At 41.2% G+C, this 25,078-nt stretch overlaps 1 protein-coding gene across 1 annotated transcript in view; it reads right to left on the reverse strand.

Annotated features, from left to right (window-relative positions):
- LOC124149535 overlaps positions 1-3,237 on the reverse strand; it is a 43,980-nt gene extending 40,743 nt beyond the window's left edge. The window contains exon 1 of the mRNA XM_046521202.2: positions 2,634-3,237. Coding sequence (XP_046377158.2) covers positions 2,634-2,856 — 223 coding nt within the window. The 5' untranslated portion in view covers positions 2,857-3,237. The remainder of the gene's footprint in view (positions 1-2,633) is intronic.
- Between the last annotated feature and the right edge of the window lie 21,841 nt (positions 3,238-25,078).

Below are 25,078 nucleotides of genomic sequence, written 5' to 3' on the forward strand. Positions count from 1 at the left end.
ACCTACTACAACATACAGTACTGACACAGCCTCCCTCTGTGTGTCTATGTGGGCATGGGTACCTACAACATACAGTACTGACACAGTCTCCCTCTGTGTCTATGTGGGCATGGGTACCTACAACATACAGTACTGACACAGTCTCCCTCTGTGTCTATGTGGGCATGGGTACCTACAACATACAGTACTGACACAGTCTCCCTCTGTGTCTATGTGGGCATGGGTACCTACAACATACAGTACTGACACAGTCTCCCTCTGTGTCTATGTGGACATGGGTACCTACAACATACAGTACTGACACAGCCTCCCTCTGTGTGTCTATGTGGGCATGGGTACCTACAACATACAGTACTGACACAGTCTCCCTCTGTGTCTATGTGGGCATGGGTACCTACAACATACAGTACTGACACAGTCTCCCTCTGTGTCTATGTGGGCATGGGTACCTACAACATACAGTACTGACACAGTCTCCCTCTGTGTCTATGTGGGCATGGGTACCTACAACATACAGTACTGACACAGTCTCCCTCTGTGTCTATGTGGACATGGGTACCTACAACATACAGTACTGACACAGCCTCCCTCTGTGTCTATGTGGACATGGGTACCTACAACATACAGTACTGACACAGTCTCCCTCTGTGTCTATGTGGGCATGGGTACCTACAACATACAGTACTGACACAGTCTCCCTCTGTGTCTATGTGGGCATGGGTACCTACAACATACAGTACTGACACAGCCTCCCTCTGTGTCTATGTGGACATGGGTACCTACAACATACAGTACTGACACAGTCTCCCTCTGTGTCTATGTGGGCATGGGTACCTACAACATACAGTACTGACACAGTCTCCCTCTGTGTCTATGTGGGCATGGGTACCTACAACATACAGTACTGACACAGTCTCCCTCTGTGTCTATGTGGGCATGGGTACCTACAACATACAGTACTGACACAGTCTCCCTCTGTGTGTCTACAACTAATTGGACAAGTCTTGTGATTTATTCATGGAATTTTGGTTAGAAGGGTTAGTCTTTTGTTGATATATTATAGTTTGTACGTATTCCTAGGAATTGTAGGGATATAGTGTTCATGCTGTCGATAATTTGGCTGTTTTGTCATGTTGCAAATATTGGGTAGATCATGGTAAGTAGTTGTGTTTCTGTATGCATTACAAGTGATATTATTTACGTAAGGTAAATAATTCAGTAAGAGCGAAGTTAAGGCATAATATACCATTATTAAACTAAATCTTCAAGTACTGTGAAGCTGATGTATGATCGTGTGAAGTATGATAGTAAGAATGTGAAACATATGTGTGGCTACGTTACATTTTGGTATATGTAAATGTGTTATGTATAAATGTATAATGTATGAATGAATCAAGGTTTTACTATTATATTTGAGAAATGTTTTAAGTTACTCTGCAATAACATAATGTATCTGTTGGTAGCAATATTGCTGCTATCAGATTGGTCTGCACAGTATGTATGTATATATATTCATTTATTTGTCATGCAGATGTAGCTGTACTCGTGCAGAGGTCTGTGCAGGACTGATGAACCCAGGTCCACACACTTGGGGGGTTTACTAGGTTTTATATATATCTCTCTAATTTATATGATAGGCATATATAAGGATATATGCGGGCTACTATGTTTATACGTAGTTTCTGAAAAAACTTGTCCCCATTGCCGACACTACACACTTAACTGAAAAGCATGGAGCAAGGGCCAAAACTCAGTTATATAAGCATGCAAACTTTCCTTCATGTCATGTCAGTATTTTCTGAGAAAATTTGTCCCCATTTCACGCAGTATGCAATAAGTTGAAAAGCATGGAGCAAGGGCTCTATACCTGTAAAAAAATCATTTATGGCACCAATTTCCGAACTCAATCTCGACAAGTATCTCTTATACAAGCATGAAAACTTTCATTCATGTCATGTCAGTAGTTTCTGAGAAAATTTGTCCCCATTTCACGCAGTATGCACTGAGCTGAAAAGCACAGAGTTAAAAAAGCACCATGCAATATTTTCACATGTAGATTCACAAGTCCAAATTTACTACCCGGGTACCCATCCCCCTATTACCCGACCCGTAGGTCTCAAGAGATGTCTGATTGGGAAACGTTTGACTTTACTGCTGTCAAAATAAACTTAGATACATTTATAAACCGATCTGGTCATGCATACACTGAAGTTATATCATTATGCAAACATATAAAGTCAAAAGGAATGTGTGTATAGTCAGAAAGAAATGTGAACATTTGTCACTTATAGTGTAACCATAGAGTTCCAGATAATTTTCCCATTAAACAACATGATCCCATGACTACATATATGTATATTTCTGGGTCAGTTACACTGAAGAGCTGTCATGAGACAGCTAAAGTACTATGTCTTAAACTGATATAAAGAAGATGTTGAACTAACGTGGACTTTATTTTATATATAAATATATATATATATATATATATATATATATATATATATATATATATATATATATATATATATGAACCCCCATATACCCTTATACCTGTGGAATGTCTTCAGATATTAATAGATTGACATGTATAACATACCCAGACACCTGTGAAATTTTTTTTAATTTTATCTCACCTGGTCCACATTCCGAGGGGACAGCACATGCCCAGAATATCGTGTTGTTACTGGCATCGTACTGGCAGTGGAACCTCCTTGTTTGGGATTCCTGCTGGCACTCCCTGTCGTATTCTTTCCACTTATAACTGTCAGTAGCAGGACAATAAGGCAGGTCCAGTTTAAGGGCCGACATAATCAAGATATGGGGCAGACAACATAAAATGATTAGCCTTAACATCATAGTTTGTCTGTTGCTATAGTAGGCTTATATGCGATTGTGTTTTACACTGTATGAGTCATAAATAACCATCCTTTTTACACCATATTCTGTGTGTCTGATCATACTCCCGTGCAGTTAACCTGTTGACCACCAAATTAAGGCATGTTGCCTCTGTAGTACACAGCCAGGAGAAAATGTCTACCGAAATCGAATCGTGGGGAATCCCCATATGCGTCACCACTTCATCTTTCCGTAAACTACAAGAACATTCGTGACCAACTCGTGTTATTCCGGGACTAGCCGTCTTCTTGCAGGTTACCGAAAGGGGCGAGTGGTAATGAATGGTCGGTAACGGAATAACACGAGTTTGTCACGAATAGTCGGTAACGTTGAAGAAGACTCGTCACGGAGTGGCACGAGTTGGTCACGAATGTCCCGGAATGGCACGAGTTGATTACCGGAAATGAACGAGTGTGAGATCAAATATTGGAGTCCATGTAATGGACCGCCTGATGTAGTTTCGTCGTGTCATTTTGTGGAAACATTCCAAGAACAAATGTAGACGTTTTTCCTGTTACACCCACCGATTTTACGTGCGCATCACAGGTATGGAGAAACCGGAGGTTGCACAATGTTTTCGAATCTTGAATACATCTTCTGTTTTGAATAAAGAAAGTTTTTGACTTTAGATGAGAATACTAAGTGGTACTAGAAAACAGTATAAGAAACGTTTGTTGATGGAATAATCATCTTTGGCGATAATTGTATGTTCCTCGGCGTTGGTTGCAGGCTAAAACGGCACCTCAGCAAAACTTCACTAATCTGTCGGGCGATAGGTTTTGTTGCGCCTCCCAATCAGAGTCGGCGAGTGTATTGGAGTAGAGACTAGTTTCTAATGTAAACATGTTTAAATTTTTCACAATTATTTGTGCTTGCAAGTGACCATGTGAGTTTATTTTAATGAATTTCAGTACAAGGTAAAAAAATAAATATGATGCCGTTTTCGTCAGGCAATCGTAGCCATCGCAGCCAGAAGATAGGTCTAAATGTCACACAAAACTATTTGAACCAAAATAAGTTGTAACATATGATGTCGTTCTGGTAAAATTCGTTACATGCGTGACTAGATGGATGTCATGAATAAATTAAATGTGAGTCCAAAACAAATTTTTGACTCCTTGAAGCAGTGACAAAATAAAGTCTGGGAAGAAACACAATGTGTGATTGGCACTTGATGATTTAATATACTCTTTTAAACTCAAGACTGCTTTTAAGTGAACTATTTGCGTTTTACAATTAAAGTAATGCGTCTTCATTTCAGGGGTAATTGTAGGTAATTTGCACGACAAATGTAATCTCTAAACAAAAAAAACACACCCAAAGACAAAGGCATTTGTGATTGCATTTGTCACTATTGAGAATACCTACAGCATGTATAAATAGCACCGTCCAATAAGTACTGAGTACTTTATTAAACTATTAAAATATTGTAATGATTTTGTAGATTATAATTTATAGGCCAGTTAAATGGAATATCGTCAAAATCAGTATGTTGTCAAGTTAAGTTTCCAGGTCAGCTACAAAAGACCAATTGAATCAAAATATATTGCATGCTACGCATCACAAAATACATATACAAGTTTCAAATCATATTGCGCTGCATAGTCATATTTATCCAATCGAGATGTTACAGAATTTGCATGACATTGCCAAATAACGAAACATCTTCATAGATGGTCTTGACAGGTGCAGCAAACTCTTCCTCACTCAGCAGGTTTATAAATATGAAGTCAGGAAACTTTTTGTCATGAAGGAGAAATGTTAGTTTAAGTATCCGCCGTAGAAAATGGTTGCTGTTCAAGGGGATACTTCTTCAATATACAACACAACTCCGTCTGCGGGTCCACAACGTTTTATTGCGCATGGGTGCTTCACAAGCTATTTCGTGTTCAGCTGCCAGATCTCAACTGCCGAGCTGCGCCGGTCTACACGCATATAACTCACTTTCTAACATTCATATATACTATTCTTTATGAGGTAATGCAGCTATGCTACATAGTAGGGCTGGGACGGGTAACTCGGGTACCCGGGTTGTGTGGGTACTGAGTAGGACCCGGGTACCCACAGGACTACTCGGACCCTTGGTTAGTCATGTGATATATAGTTTAATGACAAAAATTATCTAGAACTCTATGGTTACACTACAAGTTACTAATGTTCGCATTTCTTTCTGACTGTGCATCCATTCCTTCTGACTTTTCATATGGTTGAATAAAGACATGACTTTAGTCAACTTCAGTGTATGCATGACCAGATCGTTGAATACATGTATCTAAATACGTTTTGCAAGTGTTGTGGTAAAAATGAATTTGCAATCGGACATTTTGTATCTCTAGACCTACAGTGGGACCTGGGTACGTAGTATCTCGTCCACAACCCACATGCCTCTCGTGCAGCGGTCGTACTGGTGATCTTACTCTTGGCCTTATAAGACAACAGCATCAAGTTGCTGTCCCATAACTCCAAGTGTATGTATACCGGCATCCCGCACCCCTCACTTGCCACCAGTGAAACAGCTGACCAGTGCACGCCTGACCTGTGACCTGGTTACTCCCCAAGGAAGGGGTTTGCTTGAGGGAGAGGGGGAGGAAATGTGTGCTACTGCCCAGCGCACACTGTTCGCGGTACACTGTATATTACTGCATGTGGCATACTGTATATTACGCTTGAAATACTGTATACTGCATTTGATATAAGTGTGCGTTATGGCATTCTTAGATCAGCAGCAGGCGCCTGGAGGTTCCTTGGTGCCCTCTCCCAACGGGGAGGTTCATGATGGTGACATGGCTATTTACCTCTCATTGACCTTATATCCCATTTAGAACCGAAGCGGATTAGACTCATGGGGTTGATTATGAATATAGTTTAGGGAACGCTGAAGTCTAGTGTGTGAGATATAATATACTGAACCGCAAAAGAAACGTCACCCCAAGTAATATTGCATGAAAAGTTGTCATTTAAATATCTGGGTAATTTTTGTCAAAGTTTCTAAAATTTAACATTACCTTGTCCTGAAAAATGAAATTTGATGATAAAAAAAACCCAAAGCAGATGACAATAAGACCGATCGCCCAAACGCATCACGGCAACGGCCATGGTAACCCGATGCACGTGAGTTCCGTGCAAATTGAAATGCACATGCGTTCCCCCATTTCTTGTCCTATAAAAATCTACCCAGAGCGGATAACATTCATTCGTTATTGAATTGCTTCCACAAACCAAGATTGACAAGAAATCAGCGACAGAAGCCCTTTGACGATTGCAAGCTGGACAAACCGCTCGGGAAGTAGCCAATGCATTTTAAGTCCACGCAAGGACCATATACAGGCTCCAGCAACGGTACCAGACCACCAACACTACAGATGACCGACCACGTAGTGGAAGACCAAGGGTCACCACCCGACGTCAGGATCGACAGATTGTTACTGCTGCGGAAACTGCTCGACAGACCATGGGGACACACTAGCGGCACATCAGCGCGGACACCGTGCTTCGACGATTGACGAGCAGACACCTCCACTGTCACAGGCCACACCGAGGACCCATTCTGACACCACGTCATCGCCGGGACCGTCTTCAGTTTGCAACACAGCACCAGCATTGGCGCCACCAGCAGTAGTTGTGAGCAGCGCTCTGGGACCGCTCCTGGCTTCTGAAGTCGAGAGGATCACGTGACCTCTGTGACGTCAACTCCGGTTGGGTGTGCGCAGTGCATGATGGGTCCTGCATGCGTATCCAAGATGGCGTCACATCCGTTTCCGGTGGCGTGCGCATCCAAGATGGCTACACATCCGTTTCCGGCGCCTCCAAGAGGGCGGCATTTCCGTTTCCGGATGGCGGCACGTCCGTTTCCGAGGGGTCATCTCCCCATCCAACATGGCGGCTCGGCGCCTCCAAGAGGGGAGGCGGGAGGAGGAGGAGGGAGGGAGGAAGGCGGGAAGGGAGTCGGGTTCTTTGTTTTGTTTTGTTTTGGTGGGTGGGTGGCGATGGCATGTGGAGATGATAGCTCACTGAGACGAGCTTATCATACACAGTCGACGACTCTGCCACTTTGTTGCTAGGTTGACGTCATATCGGCGAAGGATTTTGCAACAACATTTCACAAATCATGTCATCGGGTATGGTGATGTGTTTGTAAACTTTGAGGTGCAAGGTTTCGTTCCACAAGGCTATCGTGTATTGTAGCACACTATGACAGCCGTTCGTCTAAGTTAAAAGTCGGTGAGTGGCGAATTTAAAGCTGCTAAAGGTGTTGCCTGAATTTCTAAAGGTGAATCGGCAGGCACAGACATGAACGTGATGTAGGTATATGCCTACGTGATGTACTTCGTGCATGTTGCCATGCAAACATGGTGCCACGCGTGACGACAAACACACGTTGATCCATAGGATTTTTATTATTATTATTATTAATTATACCGAGGTGCTGGCACTCGTGTAGGTTGACATGCGTACTGTCACGCGTATCTCCATGCACACGTCATGTACTACGTGTTTCCATGCAAACGTGGTGCCATGCGTGACTACAAACAGACGTTGACGTTGATCCATAGGATTATAATTATTATTAATTATATCGAGGTGCTGGCACTCGTGTAGGTCGACATGCACACGTCATGTACTACGTGTTTCCATGCAAACGTGGTGCCATGCGTGACTACAAACAGACGTTTACGTTGATCCATAGGATTATTATTATTATTAATTATACCGAGGTGCGGGCACTCGTGTAGGTCGACATGCGTACTGTCATTCGTGTCTCCATGCACACGTCATGTACTTCGTGTGTTTCCATGCACACGTGATGTACTTCATGTTGCCATGCGAACGTGATGTCATGCGTGTGTGTCTTCAAACACACGTTGATCCACAGGATTATTTATCATATTTAGTATTTTATAAGGATAGAGAGAGTGAGAGAGAGATAGACATACGTGGTGTTTGACTCGGTCTCCAGGCACACGTGGTGTTTCACTCGTGTACACCACCATACATACCAACATATTTATCTTATTTTATTATTTTGAGACGTACAATGGTGGTGTCACGCGTAGGTTGACATCACATCGGCGAAAGATCTTGCTACAACATTCCACAAATGACGTCATCGACTATGATGATGTGATTGTAAACTTTGAGATGTAAGGTTTTGTTCCACAAGGCGGTCGTATTGTAGCACATGGACAATCGTTCGTTTAACAGTGGGTGAGTGGCGATCACCTTAGCGCTACGATCATGGTGTGGAATTCTAAAAGGTGTTGCTTGAATTTCTAAGGGTGAATCGACAGGCACAGACATGAAGGAATGCAGGGAGCGATCGAAATGACCCCTGTTTTTATTGGTCCAACACGCTGCGCGCTGATTGGTCCGTTCCGGCGCCTGACTTTCACCTCGGTTTTCCAAACTGGCCCGACCCTTGTGTTTCTTTTTTATAGGAAAAGTGTTGACCAGAGAGTGTCTATCCTATTTAAGACACTGTCACCCTGTTTTATGATTGGACGACAACCCAAGCTTCTGATGGGTAACCATTTTTTATCCTGTTGTTTCTCCCTGGGGTGAGCATGCTGATTTCTCCATCCTAAAAACACAACACAATTCATTTTTTCAACTTTTAAAGTGGATCGAAAGGGCTCCTGTTTTGATGGCTCCAAAACGCGACACGCCGCTGGATCCGTTTCAATGCCTGCACTGAGCCTCAGTTTTCCAAATTGGTCCGACCGTTGTGTTTGGGTTTTTTCATAGGAAAAAAATGTATTTTCCACGGGAGAGAAAGTACAACTCGGCTCGGGTGCTGTCTTCTGATTGGTCGGTGCTGACTTCTGATTGGTCAGATTTTCGATCAGAGACCTATAAATAGATCGTCTTGTTTGTGTATATAAAGGAAGGGTTGACGTTCATCAGGCACCATGGCGGACAAGCAGAGTACATCCTATCGTTTGGAAAGGAAAGACGCCACACGCTCCAGGCGGTTAAGAACTGCTAACCATACCTATCGTTTGACTTTCAACCCAGACTACTTGGACACCGTACCACCGGACCGCGTTCCCATGGAACTGCCAGCTTTATTTGACAGGGTGATCGATGACTTTTATCAACAGATGTCAGGCCAGAAGGGAGATCGTATTGGTCTAGGTATCGATCATCCCGCTTTGAACACTCCCATACGGATTCCCTTTCGTCGCTTTGAAGATCTCCATGGGCTAGATATTTTGCATGCCGTGGAAAAAGTCCAACAGTCCAACAAAGACCTGAACATCGATGCCACCATGGTTGTGACTTTAGTACACGTAGCAGATCCCGACAGGCTAGGATCAGGCAGTGGCCGTCATCAACTGAAAAACGTGATTGGACCTTTTTAACACGCAAACAAGGTATTGTACGGATCAAGAACGAAGATCAATCCCGTTTGGCACGGGCCCTGGTGGTGGCACAGCATTATGCCCAGAAGCCCCACCCTCTGACCCCAGAATGGTCCGCCTAGCGAAAGAGACTGACGAGAACGGATTGGGTCGACGTTCAAGGCATACGGGCACGGGACTTGTTTCGACGTCTTGGCCTGCCTGAAGGTCCCTGTCAGGAGTCAGGATGTGGACGATGCATCAGTGAAGTGAGCAATGACTTGTGCGAACACTGTCCATGGAGAGAAGAAGGGTATGGTCACAGCCGTGAGATTGTGTTTCGAGGCCCCACCACGCGACATGATGTGTGTGTGTGGTTGACCACGCTAGCTGAAAAACCCAAGAAGAAGAAGAACCAAGAGGAAGAGGAGGGCAGCACACGCAAGGGGACTACAGCACACCTGGGGAAAAGAAAACGGGATGGAACCCCCTCAAGAAACCACTCTTCAAAACGTCAACGACATTCATCAACCCAGCAGGAGGAAGAGGAAGCAGTAGAGGTGGAGGGGGAAGATGTCATGGAAGTGGAGAAAACAAAGAAGACAAAGAACAAGAGCACCACCACGACAGTCCAGAAGGAGGATCGCATTTATGTGATGGCCCATAATGCACAATCGTATGATTTACACTTGATCCTGAAGGGCCTGTACCACCTTCTGGTGAAACTCCCCACCAAGATTCGAAATGGTCAACAAATTTTGCAGGTGACCCTGGGACGGTTGTGTTTCGAAGACAGTTTAAATTTCATACCTTACCCACTGAAAGCATTTCCAAAGAGCTTTGGGCTGAAAGAACTGAAGAAAGGGTACTTTCCGCACTTTTTCAATACCGAAGTTAACCAGACCTACAGAGGTCCCTATCCACCAGCCGTCATGTACGATCCCGATGTCATGTCTCCCACAGAACGCACAGTCTTCCTCCAGTGGCATAACCAAAAAGTGAAAGAAGGAGCCTTGTTTGACTTGCAAGGAGAACTTTTAGCCTACTGCCAGAGCGATGTTGACATTTTGAGACGAGGATGTGCTTACTCGGTTGGCATGGATCCCTTTGTAGAAGTAATGACAGCTGCTGCTTCACCATGAAATCCTTCTGAAAACACGACCTGAAACCCAACACCATTGCCATTCTTCCACCTCAAGGCTACCAACCCAAGAGAAATTATTCCCAAGCCTGTATGCACTGGCTCCATTATCTGATGGAGACGCACCCCCATCTGCACCTCCAGCACGCCAGGAATGGAGGTGAAAAAGAGTTCACGTGTTGAGAGGGCCAACATCGGTACAGTGTGGATGGCTACGATCCAGCGACAGGCACCATCTACGAATTCCTGGGCTGTTTCTGGCATGGGTGCCAGGCCTGTCACAAGACCCAATGTGGAGAACCTCATCCCGTCCTGGGCACGTTGTTGGGAGCCCATTATACCGACACCCTCGACCGCCTGAGTCCTTTGAATCAACACCCTGAGGTGAAACGGATCGTCATCATGTGGGAGCACGAGTTTACAAAAAAGCAACAGGAGGACTCCGCTCTGCGTGCTTTCTTGCAGGGACCCAACTGTATCCACGTCCCTGGGCCACTCAACCCTTGCGAAGCCTTCTATGGAGGACGCACAAATTCCCGCGATTATGCTACGAAGCCCAAGAAGGTGAAACCATCAAGTACATCGATATTTGTTCCCTTTATCCATACATTTGTAAGACCAGAGTGATTCCCACGGGACACCCGACCCTTCTCCATCAACCCCCTGTGGACACGTTGTTTGAACTGAAAGGTCTGATCCAATGCCGTGTCCTACCCCCGAAACGACTCTACCATCCGCTACTACCTTACAGATCGGGTGGCAAACTGCTCTGTCCTTTGTGCCCTACGTGTGCCGATACCAGATCAGACTCCCCCTGCGAGCACACGGACGAAGAGAGATCATGTTCGGGCACGTACACCACCGTAGAACTCCATGAAGCCGTGAAGAAGTATGACTACCAGGTGCTTCGGATCTACGACGTTTGGCATTTTGACACCTTTGCACAGCATGACCCTGGCACCCAGCAAGTAGGTCTCTTTGACACTTATATCGATCGTCATTTCAAGGAGAAGCTCGAAGCCAGCGGATACCCCGAGGGATGTACGGATCAAGACGCTTACATCGAGGAGATCTACGACAAAGAAGGCATTGGGTTGGACAAGGACCGCATCGAAAAAAAAACAGGACGTCGCACGATTGCCAACATGCAACTGAATTCGCTCTGGGGCAAGTTTGGACAACGACTAGACTACAGTCAGAACATCTATATGAACGATCCTGTACAGTACTTTACCTTGTGGAGGGATGAACCCAATACCATCAAGGATGTTACCATTGTCAACGAACACATGGTGGAAGTGACCTATACCGAGAAGAAAGAATTCCAAACCCCTCATTCTCATTTCAGTGTCGCCATCGCTACTTGGGTCGCCGCCCAAGCACGTCTCAAGCTGTACGAGACCCTTGCCCTGGTGGGTCGCAGGGTCTTGTACTTTGACACGGACAGCATCATTTACATTCATTGACCCCACGACGCGAATCCAGAGCTTGGCCATTCGTTGGGTGAGTTTACAGATGAACTGGACGGAAACACCATCGAGACGTTTGTGTCAAAGGCCCAAAAAACTATGGCTATGAGTTAATGAACCCCAGACCCGATGGAACGTGCACGACCTGCAAAGTGTGAGGGTTCACTTTGAATTACAGAAACCAACAACATCTTAACTTTGACACCATGAAAGGACTGATACTGGGACAACGGCCTGGGAAAGAGGGGGAGAAAATCAGTTTGGATTACCCTCATCACATCATTCGAAAAGGACCTCAGCATGAAAAGGCTCTTGTGACCCGACCCACCTGATAAGACTATCGTACCGTGTACGACAAGCGACGTCTCGTCTACGACGAAACCACAGGGCTCCCTGTAGACACGCTCCGCTTTGGGTACAGAGACGACTAGATCACTTTGGGGAGGTGTCACAACGGATCGAAACTGAATCGCCATGAACACCTACAGAAAAAAACGGATCGAAATCTGACCAATCAAAAGCTTGGGTTGTCGATCTATCAGAGGCCGCGCTCGGGCCATAGTGGGCTCTGATGAGTCGAAACGAGGTTGTGCTTTCTCTCTCACGCTACAAGCCTGACCCTATGGAAAAGAAACACTAAGGACGTACCACACTGGTGGGTGGCGTGTGGGACAGAAACCAGCCAGTCAGAAGGTCGGATTTTCCACCAATCAGAAAGCAGAGTGTCAGTGTCTTTAAGTACGACCAACGTTCCCTGGCCATCACTTTTCACTGAACGGTCCAAGCAACAACACCATCATGTTCTGGCTACTACTACCGTATGACAACAATGGCCACTACCGCCTCACCATCAAACAGAAGAAGAAGGAGAAGGGGGACAAGGACGAGGACGTTCTCAATAGCGAGCAATTCCGTCGTGCAATGGCGGACATCCTGGGGGAGAGGCTAGTTCTACATTGGGAGATGATGAGAACAAGTGCCTTGTACAAAGCTTCCCATGACTGCATGCATGAGAAGTTAAAGAGTGTTGTGGACACATTTCTGCCTCCGGAGTATGGCATCTGCATCCCCAGCATGGAACTCTACGTGGAAAATTCAGCCCCAACACCTGAAGCAGCAGCACTCACAGCATCCATACTAAAAGCATCCAAAAAAGCAGCAGCACCACACGTCGCAGCACTTACGTCAGTGGTAGCAGAGGGAACGTTAAAAGACACAGACGTACTCCTCTCAGCACTCATTGCAGCGTCAGCAGCGGCAGAAGCAGCACCCATACTAACAACAACACCCTCAGAAGCAGTGAAAGCAGCACAACAACTCGACTCAGCACTATGGACAGCGATACTAGCATCAGCCGCAGCAACACCTGCAGCCATAGAAGCAGCAGCAGTAGCACTCGTTGAAATAGTAACTTCACATGCACCCTTGCTACAGCAGTACTCATCGCAGACAACACCAACAACAACACCCGAAGCAGCAGCAGAAGCTGCCACCACACAGGCAGAAGAAGATGCAGCTGCAGACGCAGCAACAACACCCTCACTAAAAGTATTCATCAATGCACTACAGATGGCGCAATGCGCGGCAGGTGTGAGGGCATCGAAGGGGACACCCCGAGAAGCTGCAGCAACAGAAAAATTCGCCTCAGCACTATCCTGGGCGGCAGCAACAGCCACAGCAGCCACACCCACAGCAGTAGAAGCAGCAACAGCTGCACTCGTCGCCATAGTGACAGGAGTAACTTCAGCGCTGTCATCACCACCACCACCTTCACCATCACCGATGGTCACCTCAGATGCTGCAGCACCCACACAAAAACCAGTGGCAGTCACCACAGCACCATCACCACCACAGCAGCAACAACAACAGCAGCAGCAGCAGCAGCAGCAGACACCGAAACGAAGGGGACATCCTTTTTGAAACCTGCAACACCTGCAAAAAGACGACCACGGAAGATATTGTCTCTGAAGATCTCTCATCAAGAACAAATGTAAGTACCATGCTATTCTTTGTCTCTTGATGTGATGATGATGATGTCGATGTTGATCGTGAGTATGACTATTCATATGATTCTTTTCTTGTTGGATGGACAGGATTGACAGGACCCCAGATGTCAGTTCAGCCCAGTCCGTGCTAGAACAGTGGTGGGAACAAACCCCTCGGGAGCCCACCTATTCACCGAATGCACCTGTGATGATGACGACCTGTGACAGTGATGATCATGAAGCGCTCAAGCTGGCAACTTTCCCTTCCATGGATCTGGACACACTCCCCCTGCTTAATGCTTCTTGGTCACCAGCATCACCGGAAGATGTTCATGTCTTCTCCTCAGGTATGCCCATGGTTTGCAATGATGACAACGTTGACCAGGATCCTTATGAAGAAGCTCGACTCACTCCCCTACAACGCGAATGTAGTGCCTGCCGACACAACAACATCTTAAGATACATAAGCTGCAACAGTGGTCAAGTGATGTGCCATGTCTGTTTCAGGGAGGCCATAGACTGTACTTGTTTTACTGATGGATCTGTCACATGTTTGGGACCTATTTGGGAAAGTATGATGGAGGGTCACATCTTATGGTGATCCTCATCTTCACTCGAAGAGTTTGAAGATAACGTGAATGTAGTGCCTGCCGACACAACAACAACATGTTAAGATACATAAGCTGCAACAGTGGTCAAGTGATGTGTCATGTCTGTTTCAAGGAGGCCATAGACTGTACTTGTTTAACTGATGGACCTCTCACATTCGTGGGACCTGTTTGGGACAGTATGATGGAGGACCACATCTTATGGTGACCCCATCTGCACTCGAAGAGCTTGAAGATAGAAGAGGAAACGTTGTCGCGTTGTTGTTGTAGGGACATGCAAAGCACTCCCTCCTCCATTGTCTTCGTATTTCCTATGTATCTGGTTGTGGTTGTTGTTGTTCATTATCAAACAGTGATTGATTGAACTGACTCTTTGTGTCTTGATTGATCTCAACTCCAATAGAGTGCCGAACCGAGGGTAGAGGTTGAGTTGAGATGCCGTCTACGTTGTCTGTCTGTGCGTCTGTCATGTCAGTGCACATGCTCGTTGTAAAAGTGAAGAAAAAAGTAAAGAATAAAAAAAAATAGATAAAAGAAAAAGGCCATGCTTGAAAGATCAGCTGCCTGGTGTCCACATGGTGTTCAGACTAATCGACACCCACCCTGCTTGCTTTGCCAACACAAACAACAACAATCCAAAAGAACCCACACCCTCCCCCTCTTCCTCTTGGAGGCACACGCCTTCGCGTGACACCACCATTGTACGTCTCAAAATAATAAAATAAGATAAATATGTTGGTATGTATGGTGGTGTACACGAGTGAAACAAAAACAAAACAAAACAAAGAACCCGACTCCCTTCCGGCCTTCCTCCCTCCCGCCTTCCTTCCTCCTATCCCTCCTCCCGCTCAGGTGCCTATGGCCTTCATCAAGCGCCTCATCCATTCCATGTATCGACGTCGCACGGCAGTCATCAATACACATGGCGGACACGAGATACTGACTTTTTCTCAGAGGCTAGTGTTGTGCCACTTTAAGAACATTTGACACTTTAATTTCAACCTTGATGATCAGTTTTGCCAGGTTTCATCTTTTTAATATGTCTCAAAGTATGTTTACAGTGTTTGGGCAAATAAGGTTTATCATATATATATATATCAATGGTGACGTTTCTTTTGCGGTTCAGTATATAGTTCCTGCCAACACCCTGTAGATGAAGAAGAGCTCTATGTGCTTTCATAGGTTTGTAGAAGGAAGAAATAGTTATGTTCATAGTCCAGCTGTTGTTGTCTAAATCCCATGTGCAGCTAGTGAGCAAGCCAGAAAAGATTGAACAAGGATAAGAGGAACTCCAAGCTTTGTAAGAGATTAAAATATTTAGTAGTTATTGTGTTTTGATAAGTTTTGACAAAGAAATAGGTGCGTTCATGGTCAAGCTATTGTTAACTACATTGTTTATCTGTACTGGTGCAAACATATCGCCAGACTCGAGGAACATCTTCAGATCGGAGTAGTCAGCCCACTCCAGTTCATTCATGCTGATGGACAACTGCAAAAACTGAACAACATGAAACTGTAAATCTAAGATTATGATCGATATCTGTGAACAGTTTCTAATATTTATCAATATCGGAGGTAATTAAGTATTGTAAGGATTGTATATAAATATAAACTGTTAGATTGACATGTATTTCATAATCAATATTGAAATTTATTGACATATAACTATTAATTTATATGAATAAAAAAAAGAGCAATATTCTGACATTTATTTCATCTATATTTATTCAAACTTATATTAGGTAGGCTGATAATTCCTTCCATTTTCTGTCGAATTTATCAATACTACAATTTTTCATTGCGATATTTTTTTCTATTTTACATACATCTTTCAATATTTGTATGAAGAAAGGAAAGCATATGGAGTTTTCTTAATGCTTGACCGGTGAATGTAATTTATTGCAAAAAGAATTATATGGTTGAAAAGATAGTTGTTTTTGTTGTAGCAAAATGATTTATCTAGAATGGTAATATGAATATCATATGTAAGTTTCGAGTTACACTTCAATTTCTAACCTAAATGTATTTACAAAAATGCATTCTATATACACATGATATATGTTTTCAGATTTATAGACACAAAAAGAGCATATATCATCAGCCACTTTCAATAATTCCTTTTTGGTATATAGAGCTCTATTTATGAATCTGATCTGGAAATCTATTAGTTTAACATCATTGGTACACATTTTACAATTATGTGAAAACATTATTCCATAAAATTCTTTCATTAAATTCATTTTCCCATTTATCACACATCAGAGGAAAGTTGGATGTAGCTATGAGTTTATCATAACAAAATCTGGAGCCCTTTGTTCTTATCAACAAGTCTCTCGAAATGTTATTTATGTATAAATTAGCTGTGACACAAAATCTGCCATTTATTGCTTTTTCCAACGATTTAGGGATATTTAGCATTACTCTGTTGTAGTTAAGTAAAGTACCTTTAATTTAAAATGTGTCTTATAATTCTTCAAATGTTAAAAATCTGTTGTTGCTACTGAAATCATTTAAACTATGAATACACTTATAAAACCAATGTTTTAAAATGAAATTATTTTTAAATTGCTGATTGAACCATATTGGCTCTGATAAAATCTCTTCAATACTTTGTTTGTTAACTTTATGTTTTCTGTAATAATAACCCCAAATATTGAATATATCCCTCCACAAGGGATTTTTCAAAGTAATAAACTTATCAATATGTGTACCCAAAAGGAATATCTGTTTTGATTGAAAGTTCTTTAATGTTGACAAAGTCGATTTTTGTAAACTTGTCCTTAAAGATGATAATTTCAATGAATCAATAAATTAGCGGGTATCTATCATTCTCAGACCACCTTCTTTATATTTCCTTATCAAAGTATATCTTTTTGTATTTTGTCTGGCTTGTTATTGACAATGAATGTATACAATAGAATCATCGGGTGGGTTTGGGAGTGCTGAAAATATATGAACTAATGTTGAAAGAGCCAGAGTCTTAATAACTGTGATTTAACCTGTTAATGTAAGATGTCTTTTTTCAGCTTCCCAGTATTCTATTAATGTGTGCGTGTCTTTTTCTTGTATTTATTACACATGTAATGTGGGATTAAATATTATTCCCAAGACTTCAAAGTTTCCCTCATGCGAGTCTAGTATTGTGTCCTCACGGAGTTTGGTGCTGCTTCCTGCCATTATAACCTATCAATATAACTTTAGTTTTGTCAATGTTTACCTTAAGGCCAGGTTTTCTATAACATATATTCAAAGTATCAATTGCAGCTCTAAGACACTTTTCAGATCCATCTAACAAGTAACTGTGTATCATCTGCATATTGACCTAATTTATACTCCATGTCATTTATTGTTGTTCCTTTTATGCCTCTATTATTCCCAATCATTATTCCAAGTATCTCAGCTACAAGCAAAAATGGGTTGGGTGAAAGTCGGTCACCTTGCGTGCATCCTCTTTGGTTCTGAAAAAAGTGGAGAGATATCTATTTTGTATTAAACAAGATGCATTCTTAGTTAAGATATCTACCCATTTAATTATATTTGGTCCAAAACCAAATATTTTCATAACCAATTCAGTAAATGTTTTGTAAACTGTGTCAAAAGCCTTTTCAAAATAAAAAAGTAATTGAAGTCAACGCCTAAATCAACTTATTGTTTCCACAGATTGGGAAAGAATGTTTGACTCCTGCAATTCGGTCAGCAAAGCCTGTGACGCCCTAACATTAGTACTGGGTCAATATGTAAAAGAGTGCGTACCCTCCCAACAAGTAATAATAAGGCCAAGGGATAAACCCAGGTTTAACAGCGAAAGTCGACGAGCAATCCGTATATGAGAAAGACTCAGAAATAAGGCAAAATTATTTTGTAAACAAAATGACTTTCTAAGGTACAAAAAGCAAAGAAATAATGTTAACAATCTCCGAAAACAAGCAAAAGATTTAGAGGACTTCCATTGTAACTTAGATGGGTTTTTATCAAAAGAAAATAACTCCAACTTTTGGAAATTACTTAGATAACTTATTCTTGTTCTAAATGATTCTGGTACTACAACAACTAAACCCTCTTTGGTCACTGATGTTTCAAGCATGCCAACCGCTTTTTCAGATTCCGAAAGGTCCGAAGCCTTAATTATATATTTCAGTTCAGTCACAAATGTCGATAATTGCAGCCATGTGTTACCTGATTCTTATAACAAATGTGATACTGATACTGTTGAACATAACGAAATAATCGATTTGATAATCGTCCAGATAACATTAATCATCGCTTATTGAAACATATTGACCATTCAATAGCCACGCCATTGTATTTATTGTTCAATTTGTCTTTGCTAAAGCACGAATTTCCACACTAGTGGAAATTGGCACGTCATTCCTATAGGAAAGTGGATAAATCTTCAAATTCCAATTATAGACCTGTATCACTACTATCATGTATCAGTAAGATTTTTGAGAGAATCGTTTTCAAGAGGTTCTATAATCATCATAAGATCATAACTTGCTGTGTAAATACCAATCTGGATTTGTACCAGGACACTCAACTACTTTTCAACTACTCGAAATATATAATCAAACATGTTAGTCTTTAGATCAGCATGAATATTTTTGCATGTTTTTCGGTGATATTTCTAAAGCATTTGACGGAGTGTGGCATGAGGGTTTATTACACAAGTTAAGACAATATGTTATCAGTGATAACCAGCTTAAATGGTTCCAGAGCTATCTCACAAACAGACGCCAAAAAGTAAATGTTGACGGTTGTCTCTCCAGTGAACAAAGCCTACACGCTGGCGTCCCTCAGGGGTCAGTCCTCGGTCCATTATTATTTTTGATTTATATTAATGTTATATGCTATGAAATGAGAAATTTGACACGTTTGTTCGCAGATGATACTAGCATTGGCATTTCATCTCCCGATTTTAAGAATATTGAAAACTCCATAAATAAAGATCAATGCTAACTACATAACTTGGCACAAACGTGGTTAGTACAATTCAATCCCAGCAAAACCAAGTATATATTCTTCCCACATAAAACCCCAGATGAAATACCATCACTAGTTTTCAATAACACATGTATGGAAAGGGTAGACTGCCACAAGCACCTTAGTGTTACATTATCACAAGACACAAAATGGAACGATCATTTCAATAATATTCTTTCAAGTGCATCAAACATGGTTTCATCGATGAGAAAACTTAAATATCGGTAAAGTAGATCAAACTTGGCTAGAATATATCTAGTTTTTATCAGACCGACTTTAGAATATGCTTCAGTTGGCTGGGACAGCTGCTCTTCCTATAATGCTAATAGATTAGAATGACTACAACTTGAGACCGCTAGAATAGTGACAGGATTAACTTAATTGTCCTCCCGTCCCTGCTTGTATCATGGAATTGGATGGCAGCCTTTAGCGTATAGAAGAAACGTCAACAACATTGTAACTATGTATAAAATAATAAAAAAGCAATGTCCTTCATATGTAACTGCACTTATACCACCATCTGTGTCATAGAACGTCAATTATAATCTCAGACACCGCCATAATTTTGTAGTTCCATTTGCACGGACATCTACGTTTAAAAGGACTTATACTATAGATACATTAGGCCAATGGAATAATCTATCATCAGAAATAAGGGACAGTTCGTCAATATCTTCTTTTAAAGCTGTCGCATCTCAACCGCCGACATCACCACATATGCACTATAATTGCGGTAAGAGATCTACAAACATATTGCACACAAGACACAAATGTAGCACACTAAATTCAGACCTGTTTCGTGTTAACTTATCTGATACTATTTCCTGTAAATGCGGAGCTCCTTGTGAAAATTTCTTTCCATTTATTCTTCGAATGTACCTTATATGATGATTTTAGGGAGACATTACTGACAGCTATCGATAATCTTGGAGGACAAAAAACTCTACACAGTATTCTTTTTGGTGACCTAAATCTAAATGTTTTCCTGAATACCAAAATATTCTTGTCTTGTACACAAATTTATAGAAACGACTATATATAAACACTAAAATGTATAATATTTGCATATGTAGTTAAACCGCGGCATGGTATCTCAGTGGGCTAGCACTATAAATCGGCAACAGTCCGGACTAGTACAAGCAGCCACAAAAACACACACACGTACATGCACGTCGCTATATAAGTGCAATAATCTTGGACGCGACGTTAAATCCCATTTCACCGCACCTTAATTCTGTTTGCTACAGGAGAACTTAAGATTTGATATATAGTATTTAGTATTCGGTCGCTAGTTCTTTCAGAAGCCTTCTGTCTTTGTTTTGTTTCGGAAAGCATGTATCTTCTATTCACAGTTAAGGTAAATTAGATTATTACGGTAAGTTTTACTTATATACCTAAGAAACCATACACCTAAGTCATTCCAAAAGAATATTTAAAAAAATAACTGGAAACCCATCCAGACCAGGGCTTTTGTTATTCTTCAATGATTTAACAACTTTTGCAAGTTTAAACATTTCAATAGGTTTTTCACGGTTATCCACAAGTGAGTTACGAAGTACAGGGGTATCAACATCATCAAATACTTGTCTGATTTCCAAAGTATTTTCCCTATTAGAACTTCTAGATGAGTATAGGTTTTTTTGTAAAATTCTTTCTGTTCAGACAGCATTTCACCACCTTCACCACTAGCATTTGTCAAATAATTAATAGTCTTATTGTGTAAGTTCTGTTTTCCATGTGACACTAATACTCAGACGGTTGTTTCCCCTTCTTCATACCACTGAATCCTACTTCTTATTTGCCTTCCCCTCTCTTTATCTTTCTTCAATTGTTCTATTCTTTTGTTATACTTTGATAAATCAGAGCAGCTTCTCTCACTTACTGATTGAAAGTCATATCTTATCGTTTCTTCTAATTCTTAAATAATTTTTTTTTCAATTATTGTGTTTTCTCTTTTTCATTTTTTTCCCAGAAACGATGAGAATAAAATAGATTTCCCCCTTATTTTCATAAGCAGGGTTTCCAAAAATAGAGAATCACTGATGGACAGTTTTAATTCAGAGTCATTACTATTTCTGAGACTATTTTCATCAAGTGCCAAATCTGCATATTCCCTTTTTGTTTCAACAAAGTTGTTTTCACAAGATCCACATATCTTTGTTATACAATAAAGAGATATTGAATTTCCAATAACCGCCACCCTTTCTTTGGATGAAGAATCTGACAAAGTCATAGTAATATTAGAGTGGTCAGATTAATAGCCAGGTAAGATTGAGGCATTTTCATGTCAAACTAGCAATATCACCTGAAACAAGAAAAAACATCAAGTCTAGCCTGTTGCCTTGGATTCTTGTTCCACCAAGTAAATTTCCTTATATCTTCATTGCGATCTCTCCAGATATCAACTAAATCAATATTTTGATTGTCTAAAGTTTATAAAACTATATTTCATGCTCTTGGATTGTTAATATTTTTATAATTTTCAAGATCGATAGTTGGATTTAAAACAAGCTTCCAAGCTCCACAATATATTAATAAAATGATTTTCAAATTCCTCAATATTAGTTAAAAAATGTTTTATAGAAAGTTGGATCATCCTGGTTTGGTCCATAAATAGTAGTTAGAGTCATCCTTAGGCTTTCAATGGTGATATCTGTTACAATAAAGTTTCCATTATTATGGTCAATTTTACATTTATGTATAGTTGCTTCTGTGTTAGTATTTATCAACATACCTACCTCCTGGTATTTGACGTAAAGGGCGATATGATACACTGCAATCCCCATTCATTTTTCATTGTATTTTCATCTTCTTTACTTATGTGGATATCTTGTAAACAAATGATAAACATTTGTTTATTACGATACAAGTTTATAACTTCTTTTCGCTTTCGCTAGCCCACGGCGATTAGCAGAAACTATTTGCATCTAATTAGTCATTGAGATTATAAATAGACACATGTAATTTTTTTCTCTGTTGGTTGCCTACTGAATTGAATATATTTTTTAAATATACAAAAATTAAAACTAACACATAACATGGTGTGTAAAACAAACAAAAAGACTCCTTAACACCCATGCCATACTCCATCCCAACTAATTACAACAAGAAAACAATAATAACAAAAGCCTCTCTGTGACCCCAGGACATCACTAGTGCATATATATAATTACTCAATGATGAAAATGCAACCCAATATATTTTTTCAATTTTTCAATTTTGTATCCAGCACTTCATTTTAAGCACGGCTGAAAATGTGTTTTGAGCAGCATGGGATAAGTCGTGATAAAGTTGGTCTGTAAATTATTCAGTCTGGAGAAGACAATACAATGCTTGACATAATGAACATCAATCTACGAAATTGGGTTACGATGACATGCACCATCAAGTCAGTGAGCCTGATCACCTGCTCCAACTTCCATAATGATTTATACATTTTAATGACAAGTTCAGTAACAGGTTAAATGCGAAAATATAGAGGTACTCCAGTAGCGACTTCAACCATCAACCAGCCACGTCAGGAGCATGTTTCATTTGTCTCGACTACTTCTTCCTTGGTCTCAGTTGTCACCGTCTGTACAACCCCATGTACACCAAATACTGACCACCTCGGGCTTTGGGAATAAACTTTGTGTTATTTTGAGCGTTTGCCATGGTGCAAAAGTTGACCACTAAAAATTGCAACATAGTTTTAGTCATTTACTGTACTGATAACATCTCCCAAAGATTGTTTCTAATTATTTACTTAATTTAAATTGATATTTAATGTGAGTGATGAAACTACAGCTGACTTGACATAATCAGTACAAACAATAACGCCATGTTTATCCAGGCAGTACAGATAATTCCTTTTAATCTGCGCTGAGTGCCAGGTAGGTGATATAAACCCAAAATTATTCCATGTTTGTTGACAATGGCATTTCATGGATATCTTCATTACGTTATAGGGAGGAAGGTTTTAATATTGCGAGCCCTGAAATTGTTTTGATGATACTGCAGGCAAGAGAAGCCACAACACTCTGGCGCATTAGAACCATTTGTATTACAACTCATGCTTTCGCTCGTTAGCTATGTTAGACTCGTAACAAAAATGGTATCTAATGGGGATTCGTTCAGTAATCATTATAAATCAGATGACTGAAATTTTCTCCACTACCCATGTCTGTCTCTCTGAAGAAACATTGGTTTTTGCAGATCTGAAGCTTCACATTTGCCATGAAGTCTTTTGATTATATACTTCAGTGTCAGAGTTTTCTAAAGTTGAGAAAAGTGATTTTTTCATTGCAGTGAACATAACACTTGATATTTCACTGCACTTCGCGACCTGTATTGTTACAAAATAGATTTTAATTATCGATCGTCTTGAATTGGCGCCGCCATCTTCTTTGAAGCAAATGCAAGCGTAATGGGATGTTTAATATGATTGGTCAATAGGAGGGACATATGAGGGACATAACTTGTAATAGCCACTGGTGGCGCTACGATCGAGCCCAGACATACCAGCTTAGTTCGGCAAGAGTGGAAACTGGACTTTTGCAGTCAGTTAACTTCCTTGCCTCGGGAAAATGGGAATAACACGAGCTGCTCAAAAATAGGTCTACTAGTGAAAGGAAATCCTTCGTTATATTATGTTGTGAACGGAAAGGATTTCTCGTATTGTTCAATTATTCGTGTAAAGCAAGACGAGTGACAGCGATTCCTATTGGATTCCTTCTTGTAAAAAAGTCATAGATCAATGGATGTTGAAAAAATGTTTTAGAGATGTGACAAAATGTGTATCGTTTAATAGGTCCAACAGTGCTTGCTTTCGATTTTAAGCCCTGGACGACCCAGGCCAACCCGTCTTGTCCGAGGTATTACCCAAGTTAACCGTGGTTGACCAATGTTAGCACAGTCTATACTCGTTCACTCATTTACGTCCTACTTGGGTGGATCTAAGTTGCCCATGCCTAATGCCTGGATGCGTGGCTCGGGATAGTAGCCGCCAAGTGCATTTAATTTCATCACAACAGCACTTTACACCCGTGAAGATCCGGGGTGGAATAAGTCTTCAGCTTCCTATTCTTGCCGTAAAAGGTGAATATGCTTGTCGTTAGAGGCGATAACGGGATCGGGTGGTCAGGCTCGCTGAGTTGGTTGATGAATACCATCGTATCCTAATTGCGTAGATCGATGCTCATGATGTCTGGTCCAGACTTAATTCTTTACAGACGGCAGTCATCTAGCTCGGATATTGCTGCGTGCGGCTTTAAACGACAAACAAACACACATAACAGCACTTCAGAGAATGTAATTAATTAAGTTTAGGTATGGATAATATATGTCTTTTCTGATATGAGTCAAGAAACTTCAACTTTCGTTTGTTCATAAAAATACTTTAGAATAAATAATGCAACTTTGAAGCTGATTTTGTATCTCACTTGATATTGATACTGAACTCTTGTTTCTTATGCATGAAATAGAAAAAGTACAAGGGCAGTTTTGTAAAGCAATGAAACACATGTTAACAGCTCATAGTTGTGCGTTATTGCAATACACATGGCTGTTGTTTCCTCTCCTCCTGACAGCAATTGGTATTATAACTATAGGTTGCATTTTACTGCACTAAAACTATACTTGATTAACACTGGTTAACTCAGAACCCTGGTTTCCAGAAATGTGG

The sequence above is a fragment of the Haliotis rufescens genome, unplaced genomic scaffold (assembly GCF_023055435.1).
Source record: "Haliotis rufescens isolate VD_foot unplaced genomic scaffold, xgHalRufe1.0.p SCAF_4, whole genome shotgun sequence".
Classification (NCBI taxonomy): domain Eukaryota; kingdom Metazoa; phylum Mollusca; class Gastropoda; order Lepetellida; family Haliotidae; genus Haliotis; species Haliotis rufescens.